Source organism: Martes martes, assembly GCF_963455335.1.
Source record: "Martes martes genome assembly, chromosome: 7".
Classification (NCBI taxonomy): domain Eukaryota; kingdom Metazoa; phylum Chordata; class Mammalia; order Carnivora; family Mustelidae; genus Martes; species Martes martes.
In genome coordinates, this window is record NC_137894.1 from 96,423,911 (window position 1) to 96,445,938 (window position 22,028).

General features: G+C 39.8%; 1 protein-coding gene across 1 annotated transcript; it reads right to left on the bottom strand.

Moving 5' to 3' along the window:
* Positions 1-15,501: 15,501 nt before the first annotated feature.
* RPS29 (ribosomal protein S29) lies at positions 15,502-17,419 on the bottom strand. Its single transcript, XM_080809389.1, has 3 exons — positions 17,252-17,419; positions 16,917-17,016; positions 15,502-15,753 (listed from the first exon to the last, which is right to left on the bottom strand). The coding sequence occupies exons 1-3, from the start codon at positions 17,311-17,313 to the stop codon at positions 15,745-15,747; spliced, it is 171 nt and encodes a 56-aa protein (XP_080665515.1). The 5' UTR covers positions 17,314-17,419; the 3' UTR covers positions 15,502-15,744.
* Positions 17,420-22,028: the final 4,609 nt, after the last annotated feature.

Here is a 22,028-nt window from a genome sequence, read left to right on the forward strand (position 1 = left end):
AAGATAGGACTTAACTCTCTCTGCAACTCCAAATAAAGCGTTTTAACTGTGTGATCACTCTGCCATCTAGCTTCTTAAGCCTATATAACTGTTCATGGGACTCTGCCGGGGTATATCAGGACTAAGCACTGCTTTGGTTTAAAACACATTATTTTAAGTCATTTAGCAATGTTCAGTGATGTTACACACGTACTCACATGCACACACACGCACACACACACACACACACACACACACTCACACCCCATGGGAATAACATGAAATATGATATCTGCTCCTCAAGAAGAAGAAAGCCTTGTATGAAAGGTCAATCTACAATTTCGTGAGAGATTTCTGCTTGTTTAAAAAAAAAATAAATGCAATAGCATTAATTTTTTTCAAGAATCTGGAATGCAGATTTTAGACTTAAAGTGGGTAAGGTTAACATGAAAGACCAACAGATACAACCCCAAGCATCTATCTGGTGTTTGACTAAATCTTATAAATTTAGTTGAAGAGCAAGTTTTTTCTAATAGTCTATGCCTGTTCTGTAACAGCAGTTTCTTTAACCCTGCTACCCCTAAGTTACCAAGAATAGTATTTTTGTAGAAATATTATTGTTCCTAGAAAATGGTGGCATACCCCTCAGGAAATGAGAGAAATCTGTTTAGGCTTGAACCTGTGTTTGAAATCACATTAAAACCATGTGCTTCAGTAAAGTCACCAACTTCAACAAACAAATGTCCTCATTTCCTTCAGGCTAGAGGTCCCGTAGCCATCAGTGTGAACACGTGAGTAGCAGAGTGGAGGCAAGTCTGTTCTCACCCAGAATGGGACATGAGTATATGCCTATGAATTTGGTCCTTTCTTATTAACAGGTTTGTGCTCAGTTACAATGAAGGTCCTAATGTTCTACTGTTCCGCCAGAGTGTCCCTGCCACACACACAACGCCCACGCGTGCACGCACACACACACACACGTGCGAGTGCGTGCACACATTTAAACAAATTTTTTTCTACTAAGGCATCTAGTTCTAAGATGTTTTTAGTTTAGAATGACTGGAGGGAAAAAAAGGTACACTTCTCATTGCATAACCCACTTTCAATGATCGAGTATAATTACAAGAAATAAGTAAGTACAAAAGTGATCAGATATGCAATGTGACCTGTCAGGGAAAAATTGTGATAAATTTTGAAATGGACCAAAAGGATTTCTGGGTGCTTCCAAATGTGTGCTATTTACAGCATTCCCATTCTGGATTATCTGATTCTATGGGGTTATCTTTGATCTGCTTATAAATCTGTAAATAACTGATAGCAGTGCAAAGAATTCTTGTCTACAGACATGCAAATGAATTCTGCCTACTGGAGCACAGTTGATTTCCTTCTACCCTTAAAATAAACCAGTATGCATCCACTTACAAATTTATTTCCTAGCTTATTTTTGCCTCTGTTCTTTGAACTTCCCTTTTGAACTGGCTGTAACATCTTACTTTTTCTCTCATTAATTAATTTGTTTTATCTGTAAAAGAGTTATGAACTATGGGATTTTTTAATCCTCTAAGAGAACTTATTTTCTTTCCAGGCAATTTCAGAAAAGAGTGGAAATCAGGTAGCAGAAAGAAAAAGAGATGTAAGTCTCTTTGGATTTCGCTGAAGTCCCCAGACTCAGTCTACAAAAGAAAGGCCAACACAGCTCTCCAGACAGGGTTTCAGCCTCAGGTCTGAGCCACATAGCCTGAGTGTCATTGAAGGGGTGACCTGTGGGCCCACAGAACCCTGTGATCTTCCAGTTACCTGATTAAGCCAGCTTGGATGAATCACACTTTTTTTCAGCATCGTCGGGAACCTCGGATACCATATTATGGACAAATTGCTAAGCACAGTGGTTACTTCTCCTTTTCTTAAATAAGGATATTCCAAAAACATAGCAGAACATAGACATGGAAACTCAAACAACCAAACTGTACCCAGAGTTTCCTTAAAACTAAGACATCACTTGTGGGGAGGAGAAAAAACCCACAATTTATTTAACATCCCATGTGCTTTGCCCGCGGAGCAGTGTGTAATTAAGACCTTACACTTTGTTTTTTTGTTTTGTTTTGTTTTGTTTTGTTTTGTTTTTTTAAAGAACTTTTCATTTTTTTTAAAGATTTTATTTATTTATTTGACAGACAGAGATCACAAGTAGGCACAGAGAGAGAGGAGGAAGCAGGCTCCCCACTGAGCAGAGAGCCCAATGCAGGGTTTGATCCCAGGACCCTGGGATCATGACCTGAGCCAAAGGCAGAGGCTTTAACCCACTGAGCCACCCAGGCGCCCAAGACCTTACACTTTGAAGTCAGACAGCCTGAATTCAAATCCCAGCTCTACTTCTGGGCAATTGACCTGAATTTTCTGAGCCTCAAATTTACTTATGTGTAAAATGAGATATTAAGCTCTTCCTTCTCAGAGCTTTTGTGAGGATTTAAAAGTGTCTGGTAGAGATGACTATAAAACACTCAAACAAATGATAATTATATTATTATTATTATTATTATTCTCGACATTTCCTTTACATGAAACACGTAACTATAATATCTCATAATAATAGAGTAGGAATTGAGCCTAAAGACTTTGTGATCAAAGATAAAAAGAAAACACTTTATTTTTTATTTATTTTTTTTAAGATTTTATTTATTTATTTGACAGACAGAGATCACAAGTAGTCAGAGAGGCAGGCAGAGAGAGAGGGAGAAACAGGCTCCTGGCTGAGAAGACCCCAATGCGAAGCTTGATCCCAGGACCCTGGGATCTGACCTGAGCCAAAGGCAGAAGCTTTAACCCACTGAGCCACCCAGATGCCCCAGAAAACACTTTAATTACATTGGAGACTCACCTCTCCCTCATTCCTAAGGCTGCCCCCAAAGTCTAAGCACACTTCTCATTGTTGATATTCCCAAGAGCAGTCCAACCTTATTGTCTCCACAGAAAGAACAAATGAAGAATATTACTGTTCCAGCTCCATTTCCCACTCACACTGGACTCATGAGGACTCCCAACTCCCAGATCAACTCTGGAGGAACTATAAAGGGAAACCATCAAAACACAGACAATATGGTGAGAAACCACTGGGGAGATGGAGAGGTGCTTTGAACTGAGGGTGGGAGGTGGGCAGAAACAACTTACCCTGAGGCAGGAAGGGTGCCATTCAGCTTCAGGGAGAATAAATAGAGAGAGGAGCTGTTGGAGTTTATAGGTGAGGGCAAAACACCTCTTCTCCTATTTTCCAAGTTTCAGTGGCTGGAGCCTGCAAATCAAGCTGATAAAAGATGTATTAACTAGGGGAAAGAACAGATTTCATGACATGCATACACACAGGAGCTCTCAAAGAAAAATGTAGCTCAACAGGGCGCCAGGGTGGCTCAGTTGGTTGAGCAACCAATGCAGGTTGATTGATTTCAGCTCAGGTCATGATCTCAGGGTTGTGAGAACCCCAGGACAGGCTCCTTGCTGGGAGCGGAGCCAGCTTAAGACTCTCTCTCTCCCTCTCCCTTTGTCTCTCCCCCCATCCCACTCATGCACCTGTGCTTTCCCTCTATCTCGCTCAGAAGAAAAAAAAAAAAAAAAGGAAGAAGTTGTCTGTTTGCAGATGACAGGATATTATCTACAGAAAACCTTAAAGCCTACACACACACACACACACACACACACACACACAAAACTGTCAGAACTAGAACTGATAAATGAACTCAGTAAAATTGCAGAACTCAAGGTCAACATAAAATAGATCAGTTGTGGGGTGCCTGGGTGGCTCAGTGGGTTAGGCCTCTGCCTTCAGCTCAGGTCATGATCCCAGGGTCCTGGGATCAAGCCCCACATCGGGCTCTCTGCTCGGCGGGGAGCCTGCCTCCCCCTCTCTCTCTGCCTGCCTCTCTGCCTACTTGTGATCTCTGACTCAAATAAATAAATAACATTTTAAAAAATTTTTAAAATAAAAAAATAAAAATAAATAAATAAATCAGTTGTATTTCTACACACTAACAACAAATTGAAAAAAGTATTAAGTAAACAATCCCATTTGCAATAGTGTCAATACAATAAAACACTCATGTATAAATCTAACCAAGGAGGAAAAAGATGTACACTGAAAACTATAAAACATAAATGAAAGAAATTAAAGAAGACACAAATAAATGGAATGATATCCCATATATATGGGCTAGAAAAATTAATATTAAAGTGTCCATACAACCCAAAGTCACCTAGAGATGAACACAATCCTTATCAAAACTCCAATAGCATTTTTCACAGAAATAGAACAATCCTAAAATTTTTATGAAATCACAGAAGACCCCAAGTAACCAAAGCAATCCTGCAAAAGAATAAATCTGGAGGCATTACAATTCCTGGTTTCAAGCTAAAAACCTAGAGTAATCAAAACAGGATAATGCTGATATAAAAAGAGACACATACATAGACTAGTGGAACAGAATCAAGACCGCAAAAATAAGCTCCTGCGTATAGAGTCAATTAATATTTGACAAGGGAGCCAAGAATATTCAAGGGAAAAAGACAATCTCTAAAATAAGTTGGGGTGGGGTGGGGGAGGCACCTGGGTGACTCAGTCAATTAAGTGGCTGGCTTCAGCTCAGGTCATGATCCCAGAGTCTTGGGATGGAGCCCTCGCTCAGTAGGGAGTCTGCTTCTCCCTCTCCCTCTGCTACTCCCCCTGCTTGTACTCTCTCTCTCTCTCTCTCTCTCTCTCTCTCTGTCAAATAAATTTAAAAACTCTCTAAAAAATAAAATAAATGGTGCTGGGAAACTGGATAACTACATGCAGAAAAATTAAATTGGACCCCTATCTTACATCACTCACAAAAATTAACTCAAAGCAGATTAAAAACAAGCATAAGATTTGAAACCATAAAATTCCTAGGAGAAAACTCCTGATATTGGTCTTGGCAATGATTTTTCAGGTATGAAACAAAAGCACCATCAATAAAAGCGAAAATCTACAAGTAAGACTACATCAAAAAGCTTCAGCACAGCAAAAGAAATGATCAACAAAACAAAAAAGCAACCTAAAGAATGGGAGGAAATATTTGAAAATCATATATTTGATAGTGGATAATATCTAAATATATAAAGAACTCATGGGGTGCCTGGGTGACTCAGTCGGTTAAGCATCTAACTCTTGGTTTGGGCTCAGGTCATGATCTCATGGGTCATGAGGTTGAGCCCTTCGTCAGTCTCTGCCCTCAGCAGGGAATTTGCCTGAAGATTCTTTCCCCTCTGCCCACCCCATCCCTGCTCTCACACTCTCTCTCTAAAAATAAATCTTCAAAAAAAAAAAAAACCTCATACAATGCAATAACAAAAAAACCAAAAAACCCAATTAAAAATGGGAGGGGGAACTGAATAAACATTTCTTAAAAAGAGACATACAAATGGCCATCAAATACATGAAAAGGTGCTCAACATCACTAATCATCATGGAAATGAAAATCAAAACCACAATGTCGTATCACCTCACACCTGTTAGAATGGCTATCATCAAAGACAAGAGATGAAAAGTGTTGACTAGGATGTGGAGAAAAAGGAAACCCTTGTGCACTGTTGGTGGCTCGCAAATTGGTGCAGTCGCTATGGAAAACAGTATGGAGTTTCCTCAAAATATAAAAATAGAACTATCATATATGATCCAGATATCCCATTCTAGATATATATCCAAAGGAAATGAAAGGATATCAAGAGGTATCTGTATCCCAATGTTTTATTCACAATAGCCAAAATATGAAAACAATGTAAGCATCTATCAAGGGGATGAATGGACAAAGAAGATGTGAGATTATATATATATGTGTGTGTGTGTGTGTGTGTATACATACACACACACACACATATATACATATATGAATGTGTGTGTGTGTGTATATATATATATATATATGAGTATTATTCAATGAGTATTATGAGTATTATTCAGCCATGAAAAAGAAGGAAATTATGTCATTTATGACATGGATGGAACCTTGAGGGTATGATGCTAAGTGAGATAAGTCAGACTGAAAAAGACAAATACTGTTTGATACCATTTATATGTGCAAACTGAAAAAATCAAACTGGTAGAAATAAAGAATAGGATGGTGCTTGCCAGGGGCTGTGGGATAGGGGGAATAAGGGCGAAGTTGCTCAAAGGGTACAAACTTGCAGTCGGAAGATGAGCAAGTTCTGCGGATTGAATGCACTGCATTGTGATTACAATAATACTGCATTATATACTTCAAAGTTGCTAAGAAACTAGATCTTAAATGTTCCCACCACATAGTGAAATGATAATTACATGAAATGTTGGAGATGTTACCCAATGCTGTGATAACCCTAATGCAATATATAAATGTATCCCTCATTATGTGGTACACCTGAAGCTTACACGATATTAAATGTCAGTTACACCTCAATTTTTTAAAAAAGTTTAGCACACAGATCGATTAAACAAAATAGAGAACCCAGAAATAAGCCCACAGCTATATGGTCAATTAATTTATGACAAAGGAAGCAAGAATATGCAATGGGGAAAATACAGTCTCTTCAATAAGAGAATACTATTGCTGGGAATACTACATGTAAAAGAATGAATCTGGACCACTTTCTTACACCATACACAAAAATAAACTCCAAATAGATTAAAGACCTAAATGTAAGACCTGAAACCATAAGAATTCTAGAAGAGAGCACAGGCAGTCATTCCTTTGACATCGGCTATAACAACGTTTTTCTAGATATGTCTCCTGAGGCAAGGGAAACAAAATAAAAGGGACTACATCAAAATAAAAGGTGCTTGCACAGCAAAGAAAACCATCAATAAAGCAAAAAGGCAACCTAGTGAATGGGAGAAGAAATCTGCTAATGATATATCTTATGAAGGGTGAAAAACCAAAATATAAAAAGAATTTGCTGAACATCAAAAACAAAACAAAACAAAAACTGCTTTAAAAATGGGCAGAGGACCTGAATAGACATATAGATGGCCAAAAGACACATGAAAAGATGTTCATCATCACTAATCATCAGGGAAATGAAAACCAAAACCACGATGAGGTATCACCTCACACCTGTGAGAATGGCTAAATCACAAACAAGAAATAACAAGCATTGGTGAGGGCATAGAGAAAAAGGACCCCTCAGGCACTGTTAGTGGGAATATAAATTGGTATAGCCACTGTGGAAAACAGTATGGAGGCTCCTCAAAGTATTAAAAATAGAACATAATTCCAGTTCTGGGTATTTACCCAGGGAAAATGAAAACACTCGAACAAAGCCATATTCTAGATTTAGATATTTTGGTATATTAGAAGAAACTGTACCCCAAAATTTTAAAGAAAGATAAATGTATATGTATACAAGAAATAAGTTTAAACACAATGATGGGATAGAATATAACTAAAAAAAATGAAAATTAAAAAAGATTTTTAGGGGCGCCTGGGTGGCTCAGTGGGTTAAAGCCTCTGCCTTCAGCTCAGGTCATGATCTCAGGGTCCTGGGATCAAGCCCCACATCGGGCTCTCTGCTCAGCAGGGAGCCTGCTTTCCCTCTGTCTCTGCCTGCTGCTCTGCCTACTTGTGATCTCTCTCTCTGTGTCAAATAAATAAATAAAATCTTTTTTTAAAAGATTTTTAAAAAGGTACTGATAAGATAAAATAGTTTAAAGAGGTTAAAATAGAAAAGAGGGAAAATTCAAAAAAAATAGAATTAACTAAAATTTAAAAATTTTAACTTTGAAAGACTAAAGAATCATGGTAAAAAAAAAAAAAAGTCATGAATTCTATGTGCTGTATTCCCCTAGCACTGGTGTTTTGCAGTTCTCATTGATCAATAAACTTGGTCTTGGCTGGATGTTCTTGCTGATCTTCTGGGGGAGGGGTCTGTTGCAGTGATTCTCAAATGTCTTTGCCCAAGTCGGAATTGCACCACCCTTGCCAGGGGCCAGGCTAAGTAATCTGCTCGATTTTGGTCTCAGGAGCTTTTGTTCCCTGAACAGCTTTCCCTACACCTTTGGAGAAGAATGAAAATGGCAGCCTCCCAATCTCCAGCCCAATAGGAGCTGAGAGCTCAGGGTCCCAATCCTCAGAGTGTCCTCAGAGAAAAGCAGTCAATCCCTCCCATCTCCCTGGTCTCTGGCCATGCTTCAAACTCACCCAGCCTGTGACCAAGTGTTTCTATTACAGGCACACAGCCCTGTTAGGAGTCTCCAAACCCAGCAGATTCCTGCAGCGTGCTGCCGTGCCACCCCCCTGGGGGAGGAAAGGGAGAGGGTCTCCCCAGATCTTCCACTTGTGGAGTCCCTGCTCAAAGAGCAGTGGTCTGACTGTGCCTCCGATCACGGTTTAAGGTAACCCAGAGTTGATAGCCCCTCCTCGGCTCCGTCTCTGCAGCCGGCTTCCCCACTCATATACCTGGCAGCTCTGCCACACTCAGACACCCCCAGTCCTTCTGTGACCCCTGAGGGCCCTGAGATCATGCTGTCCCTGTGAGAGCTCTACTCCCCGATCTCCCCATCCCCCACTTAGTCTGGAGCAATGTACCTCAGTGGAAGACTTCTAAAAGTTCTGATTTTGTGCTCCACTGCTCCACCACTTGCCACAAGCCAGCCCTTCCCCCCATGGTCTATCTTCCCATCATTTGGGATTTACTTCTCCGCACATCCTACCTTCCAGAAAGTGGTCACTTTTCTATTCCTAGAATTGCTGTTATTCTTCTCTTCGATCTCCTGTTGAGTTTGTAGGTGTTCAGAGTTGTTTGATAACTATCTAGCTGAATTCCTGGGACTAGACAAAATTTATGTCTCCTACTACTCCGCCATCTTCTCTGTATTCAAATTTAAGAAAAAAAAATATTTAAAGAGAGAGACACACCAGTTTTAAAAAGTTTAGAATGAATTGGAAGGATAAACATCAGTAAAAGGTAATATGTGACAAACACACAAAAGATATTCTTATGGACAGTTCATTCCATAAATAATGTTCTCATCTCTGATCGCTTGACAGTCTGGTTTTACTCACTTTTGTTTTTCCTCAGTATACTATCCTGAGATTGAATGGTCAGTCACAGAAGTGCTACATACCTCTATCTGCAGGCCTAACACTCTTGGATCAAGAGCCTGAATGTTGCAAGGACACTGGAGCAGGGAAAGCAACAATGAAAATAGGACACTGGTCTCCAGAAAAAACGACCCTTTGGGATGCCCGAGACACTCACTCCATAGTGCTTTGAGATTGCGCTCTTTAAATTTGGGAATCTGTGCCAGAATTGAATTTCAGTACACCAGTTGGTGTCAGCATCCTTTTAAATTGTTATAACTTTTATAAGCTTTCTTTGTTTAATTGGTACATTTTCCTATTTATGAAAATTACTTGAGAATCTTGTGGTGCAATAGAATACATCATAACTTTTTTCCAATAAAATTAATGGAATTTTTTTCAACTTAACAGCTTTTAACTTTGTGGCAGGGTTTTCAAGAACAAATTAAAGTCAGTAAAAAAAGGATAAGATTATTTAGAAAACCTATAATGAAGGACCCAAATGAGGAGCACTCAATGTCATGATTTGCTCCCTCAGTAATAAAGAAGCTAGAATACTCAGGAAACAGATAACAAAGACTCCTGACTATGTAGAAAACTTTAAAGGAAATTGTGCTTAAAGAGATTACCTACAGGAAAAGTTCCATATTTGAACTCATTTGCACAAACCTTTTCCTGTGGTGATTGGCTGAATACATCATCAGTGCTAGATGTCCACACTTAATCTTCATGAATAGTAATAGGAGTTAATTAGCATCAAAGAAAGAACAGATGCACAAATGTCATCATAAAATGGAATTTGTGGATATGTAAAAAGAGAACACAAGGTAGACCAGACTCAGTCTATGAAATTCAGCTAATGAGATTGCCAAGAAACAGGTTCCATTTCTTATTTTGTGCTTTTATTGATTTGTCTCTGCTGCCATAAATGTTTATCACTTTGTCAACTATTGCTTTAATGTGTAATCTCTTTATTATTTAGGAAATAAAACAAAACCTCCTTTAGCATTAATATAATGAGATATTATTATTTATGGCTAACTGTTAGGAGTTTTAGTAACCTACATATCTTTGGTTCCCTGGGTGAAGGCTTATTGATTTTTGTAGCGCCTGCTGTTAATGCTTGATGTTTGGTGATGGAGGCTCAGCTAGTCTACACAGGGGAGCTGTTCACACAATCAGTGTAATTATTATTGGGTTGTATAATGTGCATTTGGCTACTGGTATTTGTACTCTTACAACTTTATTAAACAAAACTGTTCTTTCCTTTCATTGCTACATCATTGAAAACCATAAACACACTCACAGAGATCCTATTCTGAAACCTAGATTATACAGAGTAAGAGGTTACAATGTCAGCTCCTGAATTTGAACCTGTCCTAAACTATATTCAGAGAAATCAGTGATATCACGCATTACCGGCCCCAGAACCATGGTAATAGACAAACAGAAAGAAGGCATTGTTTTTTAAAAAGATTTATTTACTTACTTACTTATTTTAGAGAGAGTGTGTATATATGAGCAGGGGAAGGGGCAGAAGGAAAGAGAATCTTGAAGCAGACTCCCCGTTTAGTGTGGAGCCCTCAGTGGGGCTTGATCCCAGGACCCCAAGATCACGACCTGAGCCGAAATCAAGAGTTGGCTTATTAACCAACTGAGCCACCCGGGCACCCGAGAAGGCATGATTTTTCTCTTAACACTAGCCCCATTCTCTCCCTGCCTTGTGGACACTTCACTCCTCCCTTTCCTCCAGACCTCAGCCACTCTGTTCAATCTCTATCAGTGGACATTCACCCCTCCTTTTCTTATTGGTAAATGCTACTATGGAGATACTTTAAGATTATGTGAATTAACAAAGTACAATAAAAGATACTTTAAGCTTATATGAATTAACAAAGTACAATAAAAGATACTTTAAGATACTTTAAGATTATGTGAATTAACAAAGTACAATAAAACAGCTGAGTGGCACCCTGCTGTCTGACCAAGGGAGCTCACCAATGATATCAAAATCACTGGTGACACTGGAGGAGTCACCCACAGCAAGATGGGAGGGTGAGGGTCTGAAGAAAGGAGCCCAGGAAAGTAACCAATGGCACACATCCCGAAGTGAAGACAATGTTGGGTCATTTAAGCTTCCTTAAATGTGTCCTTTGAACTGTAGGAATGGAGTCCACTTGAGATCCACACCAGCCACTTCCAGATCTAGTAACATTTTAGTCCCTGCTCCAAGATCAGTGATTCCCAAAAACACACGCAGACAGGGATCTCTTTCTAGGCAGAATGAAAAGGTGTCCAGAGGCTAAAGGGACTAAGAACAACGGGGGCAACTGGGGTGGGGTCTGGGGGGGATGATGCGGTGGCAGAAGTGATGAAGGGAAAAGGAAGGCACTATGGTTCTACAGGCCTTCCATACATCAGTCAGGGAATCCAGCATTTGTTCATAGGAATCAGCTCAAGGAAGTGGTCACCATCAACACACATAACGGGTTAAATTTAACAAAAGGATTTTCAGTAAACAAAAGAGTCAGCCTGGCTTCTTTAAAATTTTCTAATTAACCAAATGGCTATAAATTGAGACATTAAATGATAATTAGCCCATCTAGATTAAGCTTGTCACTTCCAATCTCAATTCTGTTAAAGCTCTGAAAGACAAAGGACACCTGCAACTAGCACAGGTAATAATCTAATCTTTGGTCCTATATAGCTTTGACTCCTGTACAACATATACTCAGTGATATCAACAAATTGAGCCTTTAATTTTCTAAATTAACCCTTGAAAAACATCTAGTAGCTCAGCCTTCTTTTCCTTTTTCCTTTTTTCAACTTCTGTGCATATTCAGGGAATTTGAACACCTTGTTAAACCCTTCTTAATTATACCCTAGAAGAGCTTTGTTTTGCCTATCTAAAAGTCCACATCTCTAAGGCACCAATTATTAAGGATAGTTTTCAACAAGAACTATGTCCTAGGCAGAACTTATGCAAAGCAGACTGCTTTAAAACTGTCAGGGGCATTAGCCACGGAGATAGCTGTGCAAGGCTACCGTCTCTGGCCTTTCTGTAATGGTAAAAGAGGGCCCATAAAAAATGAAGACACACTGATGCCCAGCCAAATTAAAGTCAATCAAATATGCTCATTCATTCAATCAACAAATTTTTACTGCATGCCTGCCCTGTGAAAAGTGTCATGTCAGGCACTATCAGGCTCTAGATGGAGTGGAATTAATTCAGAGAACACCAGAGATAGCTTTAAATCATGTCCTATGAGGGACAGTTGAAATAATCACAAATTAACCTGAACTAAGAAGATTCTGGAAAAACACGAGAGCCCCCATGCCTAAATATTTAACTTTTTTTCTTGCAGAAAAAGAGATTAGGCTCCTTTTGTACTGGACCACAAAGAAGTAGTATCAGTGGGTGGAAATCAATGGAAAGAATCATAACAAGGCTAAGAAAGAACTTGCTACCAGAGCAGTCTAAAAACGCAATGAGCTGTTGGGAAGGAGCAGAAGCCTCATTAGCAATATTGGTAGCTGGGGCACTAGATACTGCAGTACTCACTGGATATACCGTTCCAAAATAAATCTTAAATCTGACTGCTTCAAATCAAATTACCTGTAATTCTATCACCCAAAGACAATCACTGCTAATATACTAGTATATTTCCTTGTATTTTCTGTGCCCTTTGTTTTTTACCATTGTGAAATTTTACCACATGTGCAATTTTCTACTTTGTATTGAAACTTATTTCTCTAGATTATTTTAAAGACGACTAAAATTTACCAAAGCTTTTCATAAATGCTGGACGTTTATAGTTTAATGTTAACAGCAGTTCCGGAGATATTCTATCTAGTTTGAACTTCACTTACAATACTATCTCGGTAAAGTTATTCTTTTTGCCTCAGTTGCCTCATTTGCAAAATAAAGGAGCTGTACCTCACAGAGTTATTGTATTAAAGAGTCTAATTCCAGTAAAGCATTAAGAATTGTGCCTGACACAATACATGCACTTGAAAATTTTACCAATTATAGGTTAAAGTCTGAAAATCCATGCAGAAAAATTGTGAGAGATTTTGAAATGGACCAAAAGTTTGCTGGATGTCTTTCAAGGAAATCAGAGCTTTGACTAGCACAATCTTGGGGTGAGGGGCCCAAGCCTTTGTGTTCCAGGTAGTCTACAGCCCTGAAGGTTGTACATACTTGCCCAGAGACAACTTCTAATTCTGTCCAGTGGACAATTTACTTCCCTCTCCTGTTGAAAAGGCCAGTTTTACATTTATTTGTAAGCTCATTTCAACATCCTTGGTTCACCTACTAGGAATGTTTTGAATTGTTTTGAATAGGCTGAAACAGTTTAATGGTTTCAGTAATAAGCTAAGTAAATATCTTGGCAGGTCCTTGGCAGATCCCATACAGATCTAATTTAGTAAGTCAAGGGACCCAAACCTAAGGGACCCAAACCTAAGAATATATTCTCTATGCTCCAATGGTTGTTTGGATTTGTCATAGACTTGTCGTATTTTGCCATCATTGAACATTTAGTAGGTAACTTAACTCTTCAACAATTAAGGACCTACTATTAATATACAAGGCAGTTGCTATGTGCTGCGGTAAACATGGAAATAATTCCTGCCTTAATGTAATTGTTTCTGGGGAAGACTGTGTAGTGGGCAGTAAGAACATTAGCTTTGATACTGGACAGTCTCGAGTTCTGGACCAGTTCTGATCACTTTACTTGGGTAGACTTTGGTAATGAAATAACTGCAACTCTAAGCCTGTTTTCCTCAGTGGTGTAATGAGCGTGTCTATGAAAAAGTCTGTGACTTGAAAAAAATAGTGCACTTAAGGCATTTGGCCTTTCTGGCACATACATGTTAAGTCTTAAGCAGTAAGTTATTCAACTCCTAGAAGTCAGACCACCTAATCCACACCAGCCTTCCCATTCACTCCCACACATACACACAGGGCCAGGACTGGCTAGGGCATGTCCCCTTGGCCAACACACAATACATATGGGAGCAAGTATTTACATAGCACCATCCCACCAGAGTTCAGCTCATCCAAGTGTCACAAACCAAACCAAGCGTCTCACCTCATTTATCTAAAATCACTAGATGAGTCTATCTCAGCTGAAATTTCCACACTTGCTCAGTTAATACAGGTCTTACCCACCCTATCTGCAATAGCAGCTCCACTCCCTTACCAGAAACTTTCCTACACCTTCAAGCTCTTCTTCCAATATTCTTTACACCTTACAGTTTGAAACCTGGCTCTTCCCCAAACATCTCTCCAGCAGCAACTGCGGTTTATTATCCCCTACTCCTGGGTCTCAAGGTTAGGAGCAAAGGTGTATTTACCAAAAAGCTCATGAAAATTAAGCTTCAGTTGTCCCCAACTTCCATGACTACCTACAGTAGCAATACATTTGTCATGTTTTTGAAACTTTGCAGATAGCTTAACCACAACCAGTTAAGGTGTCTCTTCCACTTATTTCCAGCCACACTTCCCTTTCTGAGAGGACACACTATCAACCCAAGTTTATTAGAAGCAGTTAGTTCATCACTCCCTGCTTGGCTTCTGGTATGCCATTATCTTGGTTTCTCCTTCAGTCTGTTCATCTTCCCACCTGTTCTGGAGTAACCCACAACAGTCGTGTTCATGTATTATTCACTCCCTAGATTTTAGGAACTGGATCTCTTCTAGTTACAATGAGATCCCAAATTAGCAGGTTATTATTCATATTCTTAGGGCAACCAAAATTGTACAAGCACTCCCAAGTTCCCAACGATTCCAGAGTAAGTTACCCAAATGCTTATCTACTTGGGAACTCCTTATGTAAGTCTAAAAGCACTTTCAACTTACTATGCCCTAAACTTAACTCTTCTTCCCCAAACCATTTTTTCAGCTCTCGCTCAGGAAGAACTATAGCCTTCCCATTGCTTGGACCAACCCTTAGAATCCTTTATTTTGTATCTCCCCCATCCAACTTTCAACAAATCCTGTCATCTTGCTCTTCTAAAGCCATATTTGTAGACTACCTCAAACACTCCTTTTTATCCTAGTCCGAACCAAGATCACTTGCCTTCCCTCCTTCCACCCTTACCTCATTCAAGTTTATTTTGCTGACAAGACCCATGAACATTTAATCACCGGTCTCTCCTTCCACATACAAACGTTACAAACTTACAGTCTTTCATCTGTTAATTACCCCAAAAGCCAGGACTGCTACCTCTGCACCTCTGGGCAATGCCGAAGTTTCAGTAGTTTGTTTTTTTTGGTTTTTTTTTTTCCCAAAAAAATGTGTTTCAACAGTTCTACCTCTACTGCCTAGCTCACTGTAGCAAATCTATTACCTATGAGACACTTATCTTAGGTTATATGCTGGGAGCTCCCATATGTAAGTCATTTTATGTTAATAAAAAATGATTTTTTGAAATATAAAAACAACGCTGGCATTTTTAGCAGAGTTCAGCCTGAGTACTTTTACATTAAAGGAAAGTAAGCCACATATATTGATGATGAACCGTTGAGAAAATAGCACATTTTAAAAAGGAGATTCCTGTAATCAATTGACCATTCCATTCACTTTAAAGCACTCATAATTTGAGGATTTTTATTTTATGTACAATGAGCTGGCATTAAGGTAGGTATCTTGGTTATCTGCAGGTAGGTATCTTGGATGACCCATTCAAGGAAGTTCACTTAATCCAACTGAAAAGAGAAAGAAAAAGAAAAAAAAAAAGAGACAAGAAATGTATTAATCCAAATGTTTAAATACCTATTTTACTCTCACAAACACTGGCTCTCATTATGGAAGAATGAGGTTCAAACCGGAAATCTAACCCACCCAAACTAGCCACCAAGCTCTAAAAATCTTAAAATATGTACTGAATGTTTACAACAAGCTGTTCCACAAACCACAATTATATTTTAGACTGTAATCTTTAGTATTGGTATTCACTTCTTCCATCAAAGAACTCCCCACTAGAAAACACTACTACATAAAATGATCTTTTCCTAAACCTCAGGCTGGTTAAGTAGGTAACTAATTACACAGCTAGTATTTTGGTATTCAATGTGTGAGAGACACTACTATAGCAATCATTCGTAAGTTAACTCATTTAACCCCATCCTCTGAGAAAAGGGGCCACAAAGTTATTAGCTCGAGGGCTGGAGTCCATTCTCATCACTGACACACCACCTACCCCCCACCGAGATACATGAACTTCCACAATGTAACAAGCATATACTTGCTAAGTGGTCAAAACTAAAAGTCTAACCCTAAGATACTTTGTGTCTATTTTAACACCAATAACTGTATTTCAAAGAGCCAAGAAACTGGTAGTTTTCACCATAGGGGGAAGAAAACATTCTAGCATTTATTTGAATTTTAGAAGTGAAGACAGCTCCACATATATGTAATTAATTTTTATAACAACCTTGCCATTTTTTTTTTTCACGCAGAAACGGAACTTCATGGGACTGGACTAAAGTCAGTGGACTCTTATTAAACAGGAGATTTTATCTGAATCCTAAGGTCTGTCTGGCCCCCATCCTCAAGCTCATTCCAGGACATGCTATCTCACATCTCCGGGCAGTGGCCAACACATGTACTTCGCGGAAAAATGTCTAGATACGATTAAAGAGATCTGAAACTTAATTTCCAGTGTTTTCTAAAACTGACTGCCACTGGTAAAAAGGAGCGAGACTGTAAAATCTATCCCATTACCCTGTCCAAACTCTTTAACCGTGCTGTCCGAAACCCCAAAAAGCCCCGCTAACAACTAAAAGAGAAAACGCTGTTGGTCGAAAGCTCAAAATAAGGAGCTTCCCAGATCACAGTACCAGGAGAAGACAACCCCGCGGCCGCGTACCTTAATGAAGCCTATATCCTTCGCGTACTGACGGAAACACTGGCGGCACATATTGAGGCCGTATTTCCGGATCAGACCGTGCCGGTTTGAGCAGACGCGGCTGTAAGAAGAGAATGCGTTACTGCAAGCCGCCGAAATGGAAGGATTCGGCACTCGGGGGCCACCACCCGCACCACCTATCTTTTCGCCACCCGTCAGAGGCCCGTAATGGCGGCAGTCACAGCTCCAGAGTCGGTCTACCCCCCCACGAGGCGCGGCGGGCTCCACTCCATGAGAGATCTGACTGCGTCACAACCGAGTGCAACCCTTCCCTAAAACCACATTCTATTTCTTACCAAGAACGAGAACCCTGGCCAAATTTCCTCGGATGGCTCCAGTAGAGCTGCTGGTGACCCATCTTGCTCTCTCGGACGCAACGAGGCAAAAGGAAGGACCTGGCTCACGCATGCGCTCTTCAAATTTTCAAGCCACGGCTTACCCAGAATGCCATGCCGACTAATGACGCGAGCGTAGTGCGGCTATGCCGTTTCGAGGGAGTATATCGGGGCGGTCTCGGAAACACGCTAGGCCGGCACAGCTGATGACGTCAACGCAGCTCAGCCTCTAGTGTTCACTTGGCGCTGCTCTCGAGCGCCGGGCGCGGTGGCGCGCGCCTGTAGTCCCAGCTACTCGGGAGGCTGAGGCAGGAGGATCGCTTGAGCCCAGGAGTTCTGGGCTGTAGTGCGCTATGCCGATCGGGTGTCCGCACTAAGTTCGGCATCAATATGGTGACCTCCCGGGAGCGGGGGACCACCAGGTTGCCTAAGGAGGGGTGAACCGGCCCAGGTCGGAAACGGAGCAGGTCAAAACTCCCGTGCTGATCAGTAGTGGGATCGCGCCTGTGAATAGCCACTGCACTCCAGCCTGGGCAACATAGCGAGACCCCGTCTCTTTTGAAGCCGTAAAGAATGAATTTTGAACTCCTGAGAAATAGAAAATAGGAAAAAATCTTTTCATCGCCTGACCCATTAATTTTTTTAATTAAAATTTTACACTTGGAAAAAGGATTTTGCCTCGACTCAGCACTGACACCTGCTGGGATAAATTAACAAAATAACTTAAAGTCAGCTGTAATAATTAAGAGTCAACAGTAGGAGTTTCTCTTTGGTCAAACAGAATGCGTTTCAGAGCTGTTTTCTTGTTTTTTAATTGAGGGACACATTCTTAGAGATACACCTACAGCAACCAAGAAAAATGAGAGGCTTACTGTGTTTGATATTTAAATGTAGTTGAATATAAGCGAGAAACAAGTTGCACAATGTAGGTTGCTTTGACCGGATGACTTCGTTACAACTACTAAAAAATGAATGCCATCTAATAATCTGCTGAAAGATGTCTAAACTCCACATGGACGTTTATAATGTCTCTAGATAAACCTAAAACTGTACATGATACCAAAGTCAAAGCTTTAACTAAATCTACAAAATGTACCACAGTGAAAAATCCAATAAAATTTTACACATGAATTCTTGTATTAAAACTGAAATACAACACTTCTTGAGGTGTGCTCTTTCAGGATTCTAAGGGCAAGCGTGCCCCTCACAATCATTAAATTAGGTACTTTGGTGCAGGCTGAAGGAAGAAGTCAAGTCAGAAATTAAAAAACCAGATATGACTTGATTCCTGTTCCTAAAACTTGCAGATGTAGGGAAGAAAATGGGATTATCTCAAAGAGCTCTTCCGTCCAGTGTCGACTTGTGTGACTCAATGACATGTACACAACTAAGTAAGCAGAACACTATGTCTTATGATGGATGTACTCGTGGTGTACAAGAGGAGCAAAGAAGAGAAAAATTAATGCTAGCTCAGGATATACTTAAGATGCCTTTGAAGTAAGCCTTGAAGGGTGGAATTTCTACAGCCAACACTAGATGGAAGGGAATGCTTAGTGACAGGAAGAGTGAGTCAAAGAATGGAGTTGTAGAAGGTGAACAATCTTGTGTAACTAGAGTTGAGGATGCACAAAAAGCTTAGGGACAGGTAAAACAAACGTATTTTATTGTAAAGCCTGATTGTAGAGGGTCTAATGTCAAACATCTATAGTTTTCCTAGAATTTATATCAGTCATTGATGTGTAGTTTCCAAAACTCATGTGCCTCTCAAAAGTTAATCTAACCTTTCCTGACCTATAGGCTTCTCAGACCTTTCCTAGCTGGTGTACATAACTTTTAGGAGATTACAATGGTTCTGAGATCAGTTCCATAAATATTTCAACACGTTTGATATAGAATCCTTTGGGCCTGAAGAAGTGTGAACTCATTTAAAAGCAAAAAGGGAAATGACAAATAAGAAACAATTAGTTAAACTAATTTAACAACCTGTTAAACTATCTTGATATTCAAGTAGTTCTTAATGTTGAAGCCAATGCTCACTGGCCATTCCAAAAATCCTAGAGCCTTTAAGAATTATGCTAAATCTACTCTGCCTGTGCTCTATAAATAGAACAACAAAGCCTAGATGACAGCATATCCCGTTATAACTTGGCTTGCTGAATCTTTCAAGCCCACTGTTAAGGCATATGCTCAGAAAAAAATGATTCCTTTCAAAATATGACTGTTCATTGACAATGCCCCTGGTCACCCAAGAGCTCTGATGGAGATGTACCATGAGATTAATGTTGTTTTCATGCCTGCTAATACAGTATTCATTCTGCAGCCTATGGATCAAAGGAATCATTTCAACTTTCAAGTCTTTTTATTTAAGACATCTGTTTTGTAAGGCTATGGCAACCATACATAATAATTCCTCCACTCGATCTGGGAAAAAATTAATTGAAAATCTCATGGAAAGAACTCACTATTCTAGATGCCATTAAGAACATTTACAATTTATGGGATGAGGTAAAAATATCAACATGATCAGGAGTTTGGAAGAAATTGATTGCAACCTTGAGTTCTAGTGCTATTTGTTTTAACACAGACTACAGAAAGGTCATGAGCAAATTCCTTTACTCTTTTCAGCCTCTATTCCCTTCATGAAAAATGAAAGAATTGAATTGGAATATCTGTAAACTATGTCTCAGCTCTCAAAGTTTAGATTCTACGACAGGGGACTCCTTAAAAGGATTTTTTTTTTTTTTTTTTTTTTAAGATTTTATTTATTTGACAGAGATCACAAGTAGGCAGAGAGGCAGATAGAGAGAGAGAGAGGGAAGCAGGCTCCCCACTGAGCAGAGAGCCCGACGTGGGACTCGATCCCAGGACCCTGAGATCATGACCTGAGCCGAAGGCAGCGGCTTAACCCACTGAGCCACCCAGGCGCCCCTCCTTAAAAGGATTTAATGTGGCAGCAGTATAGATGGTGGATCATTGCCATTAGCCCTTTAGCTGATCCCTGTCTCTTTGCTTGCTCCACCTCTAAAGTAATCTCTCTTTACTGACCACAGTAACCTTTCCTAAACAGGTATGAATTTTATCCCCTGTTGAAATTTTTCAGTGGTTTCCCAGAACTTTCAGGCTAAAGTCCAAAGGCCCTGGTTTAGCAAACAAATTCTTTTCATCCTCTGGCTACTTTATACTCCTCTAATGTCTGACGTTTATCCCACTGTAGTATAATTGCTGGTTTGCTTGTTTCTCCTAAACACTGCAAAATCATCTCTGCCTTCTAAATATCTAACATAGGCACTGGCATACAGTAAGAACACTATAAATACTAAATAAGTGAATAAGTATTGAAGTGAGAAGACCTGGTAAATTTAGAAATAGTTCTGGAGGAAAGTAATGCAGCTCTCCACTGACATGGTAGCACTAACAGGGGAAGGGTGGACATTAATTAGGAAATCATCGTGGGAACATAACTTACAAGGCCTAATTAAGGAGCACCAACAGGGGCAAGGTAGCACTATATAGGCACTATATAATCTAATGATTTAGATATATTTGTTAATCCTTTAGCTTTATTTAATGAAGTTTATGATTTAAAAAACCAACTTTAGGGGCAGCTGATGACTCAGTTCATTAAGTGTCTATCTTTGGCTCAGGTCATAATCACGAAGTTGTGGCACTGAGTCCAGCATAGGGCTCCCTCCTCAGCGGGAAGTCTGCTTCTCCCTTTGCCTCTGCCCCTCCTCCCTGCTCACGCACACCCTCTCTCTGTCTCTGTCTCTCTCTCAAATGAATAAATAAAATCTTTTTTTAAAGTAAATAAATAAAAATAAAAACCAACTCTAAGATGTGGTCCCAATGTGCCAGGGCAGGCAAATCTACACTGTCCATAGATTATGACCTAGCTGTTTAATAATATGATGTGACTATAATTTACTAGTTTGAAACCAAGCAAGCCACAAACCTAAGTGAGTAAAGTTTACTACGGGTTCAAATGAAGGGGGGGGGGGAAGAGTCAGAGATTCAATTAATTAACTGTTGGATGCTGTATGCACCAGAAACCCAGGGAAGTAAAGAAAATGAAAGGTAATTTTAAGTGCAATTGAATTTTTAAACTCCAAAAAAGGAGAACAAGATGTTAAAGATAGCTAGTGGAAACTGAACTGGGTTTTGAAAGATTGAGAGGATCAATTAGGGGCACCTGGGTGGCTCAGTGGGTTAAAGGCTCTGCCTGTGGCCCAGGTCATGTTCTCAGGGTCCTGGGATCGAGCCTGCTTCCTCCTCTCTCTCTCTCTGCCTACTCCTGATCTGTCAAATAAATAAATAAAAATATAAAAAAAAGAGGATCAATTAGTATGAACACAGCAGGGGTGGAAATAAGTGTAGTATGTAGGCCAGGAGGAAGGGGAACCAATTGTCCAGAAGGAAAACTAATCTAGACATCATTTATTTGATTCCTTTTGTTAAAAACTGTACCCCACTTTAAAATGCCTTAAATTTTCATACTCTGTCAGTCTGCAATTCAAACTAGCTTGAGGTAATTGAGGGCAGAGGAGAGCAACACGCAGACTTTGTTTGTGTGGTAGTAAAGACAGAAGTGTGAATGGTTAATCAAAGAATTTTTTTTAAAATAATCTCTGTACCCAACGTGGGGCTCAAACTTACTATCCTGAGATCGAGTCCCATGCTCCACCAACAGCCAGGCACCCCTAAAGAAACTTTTGCTTCATAAACAGTTCCAGAAAGACCA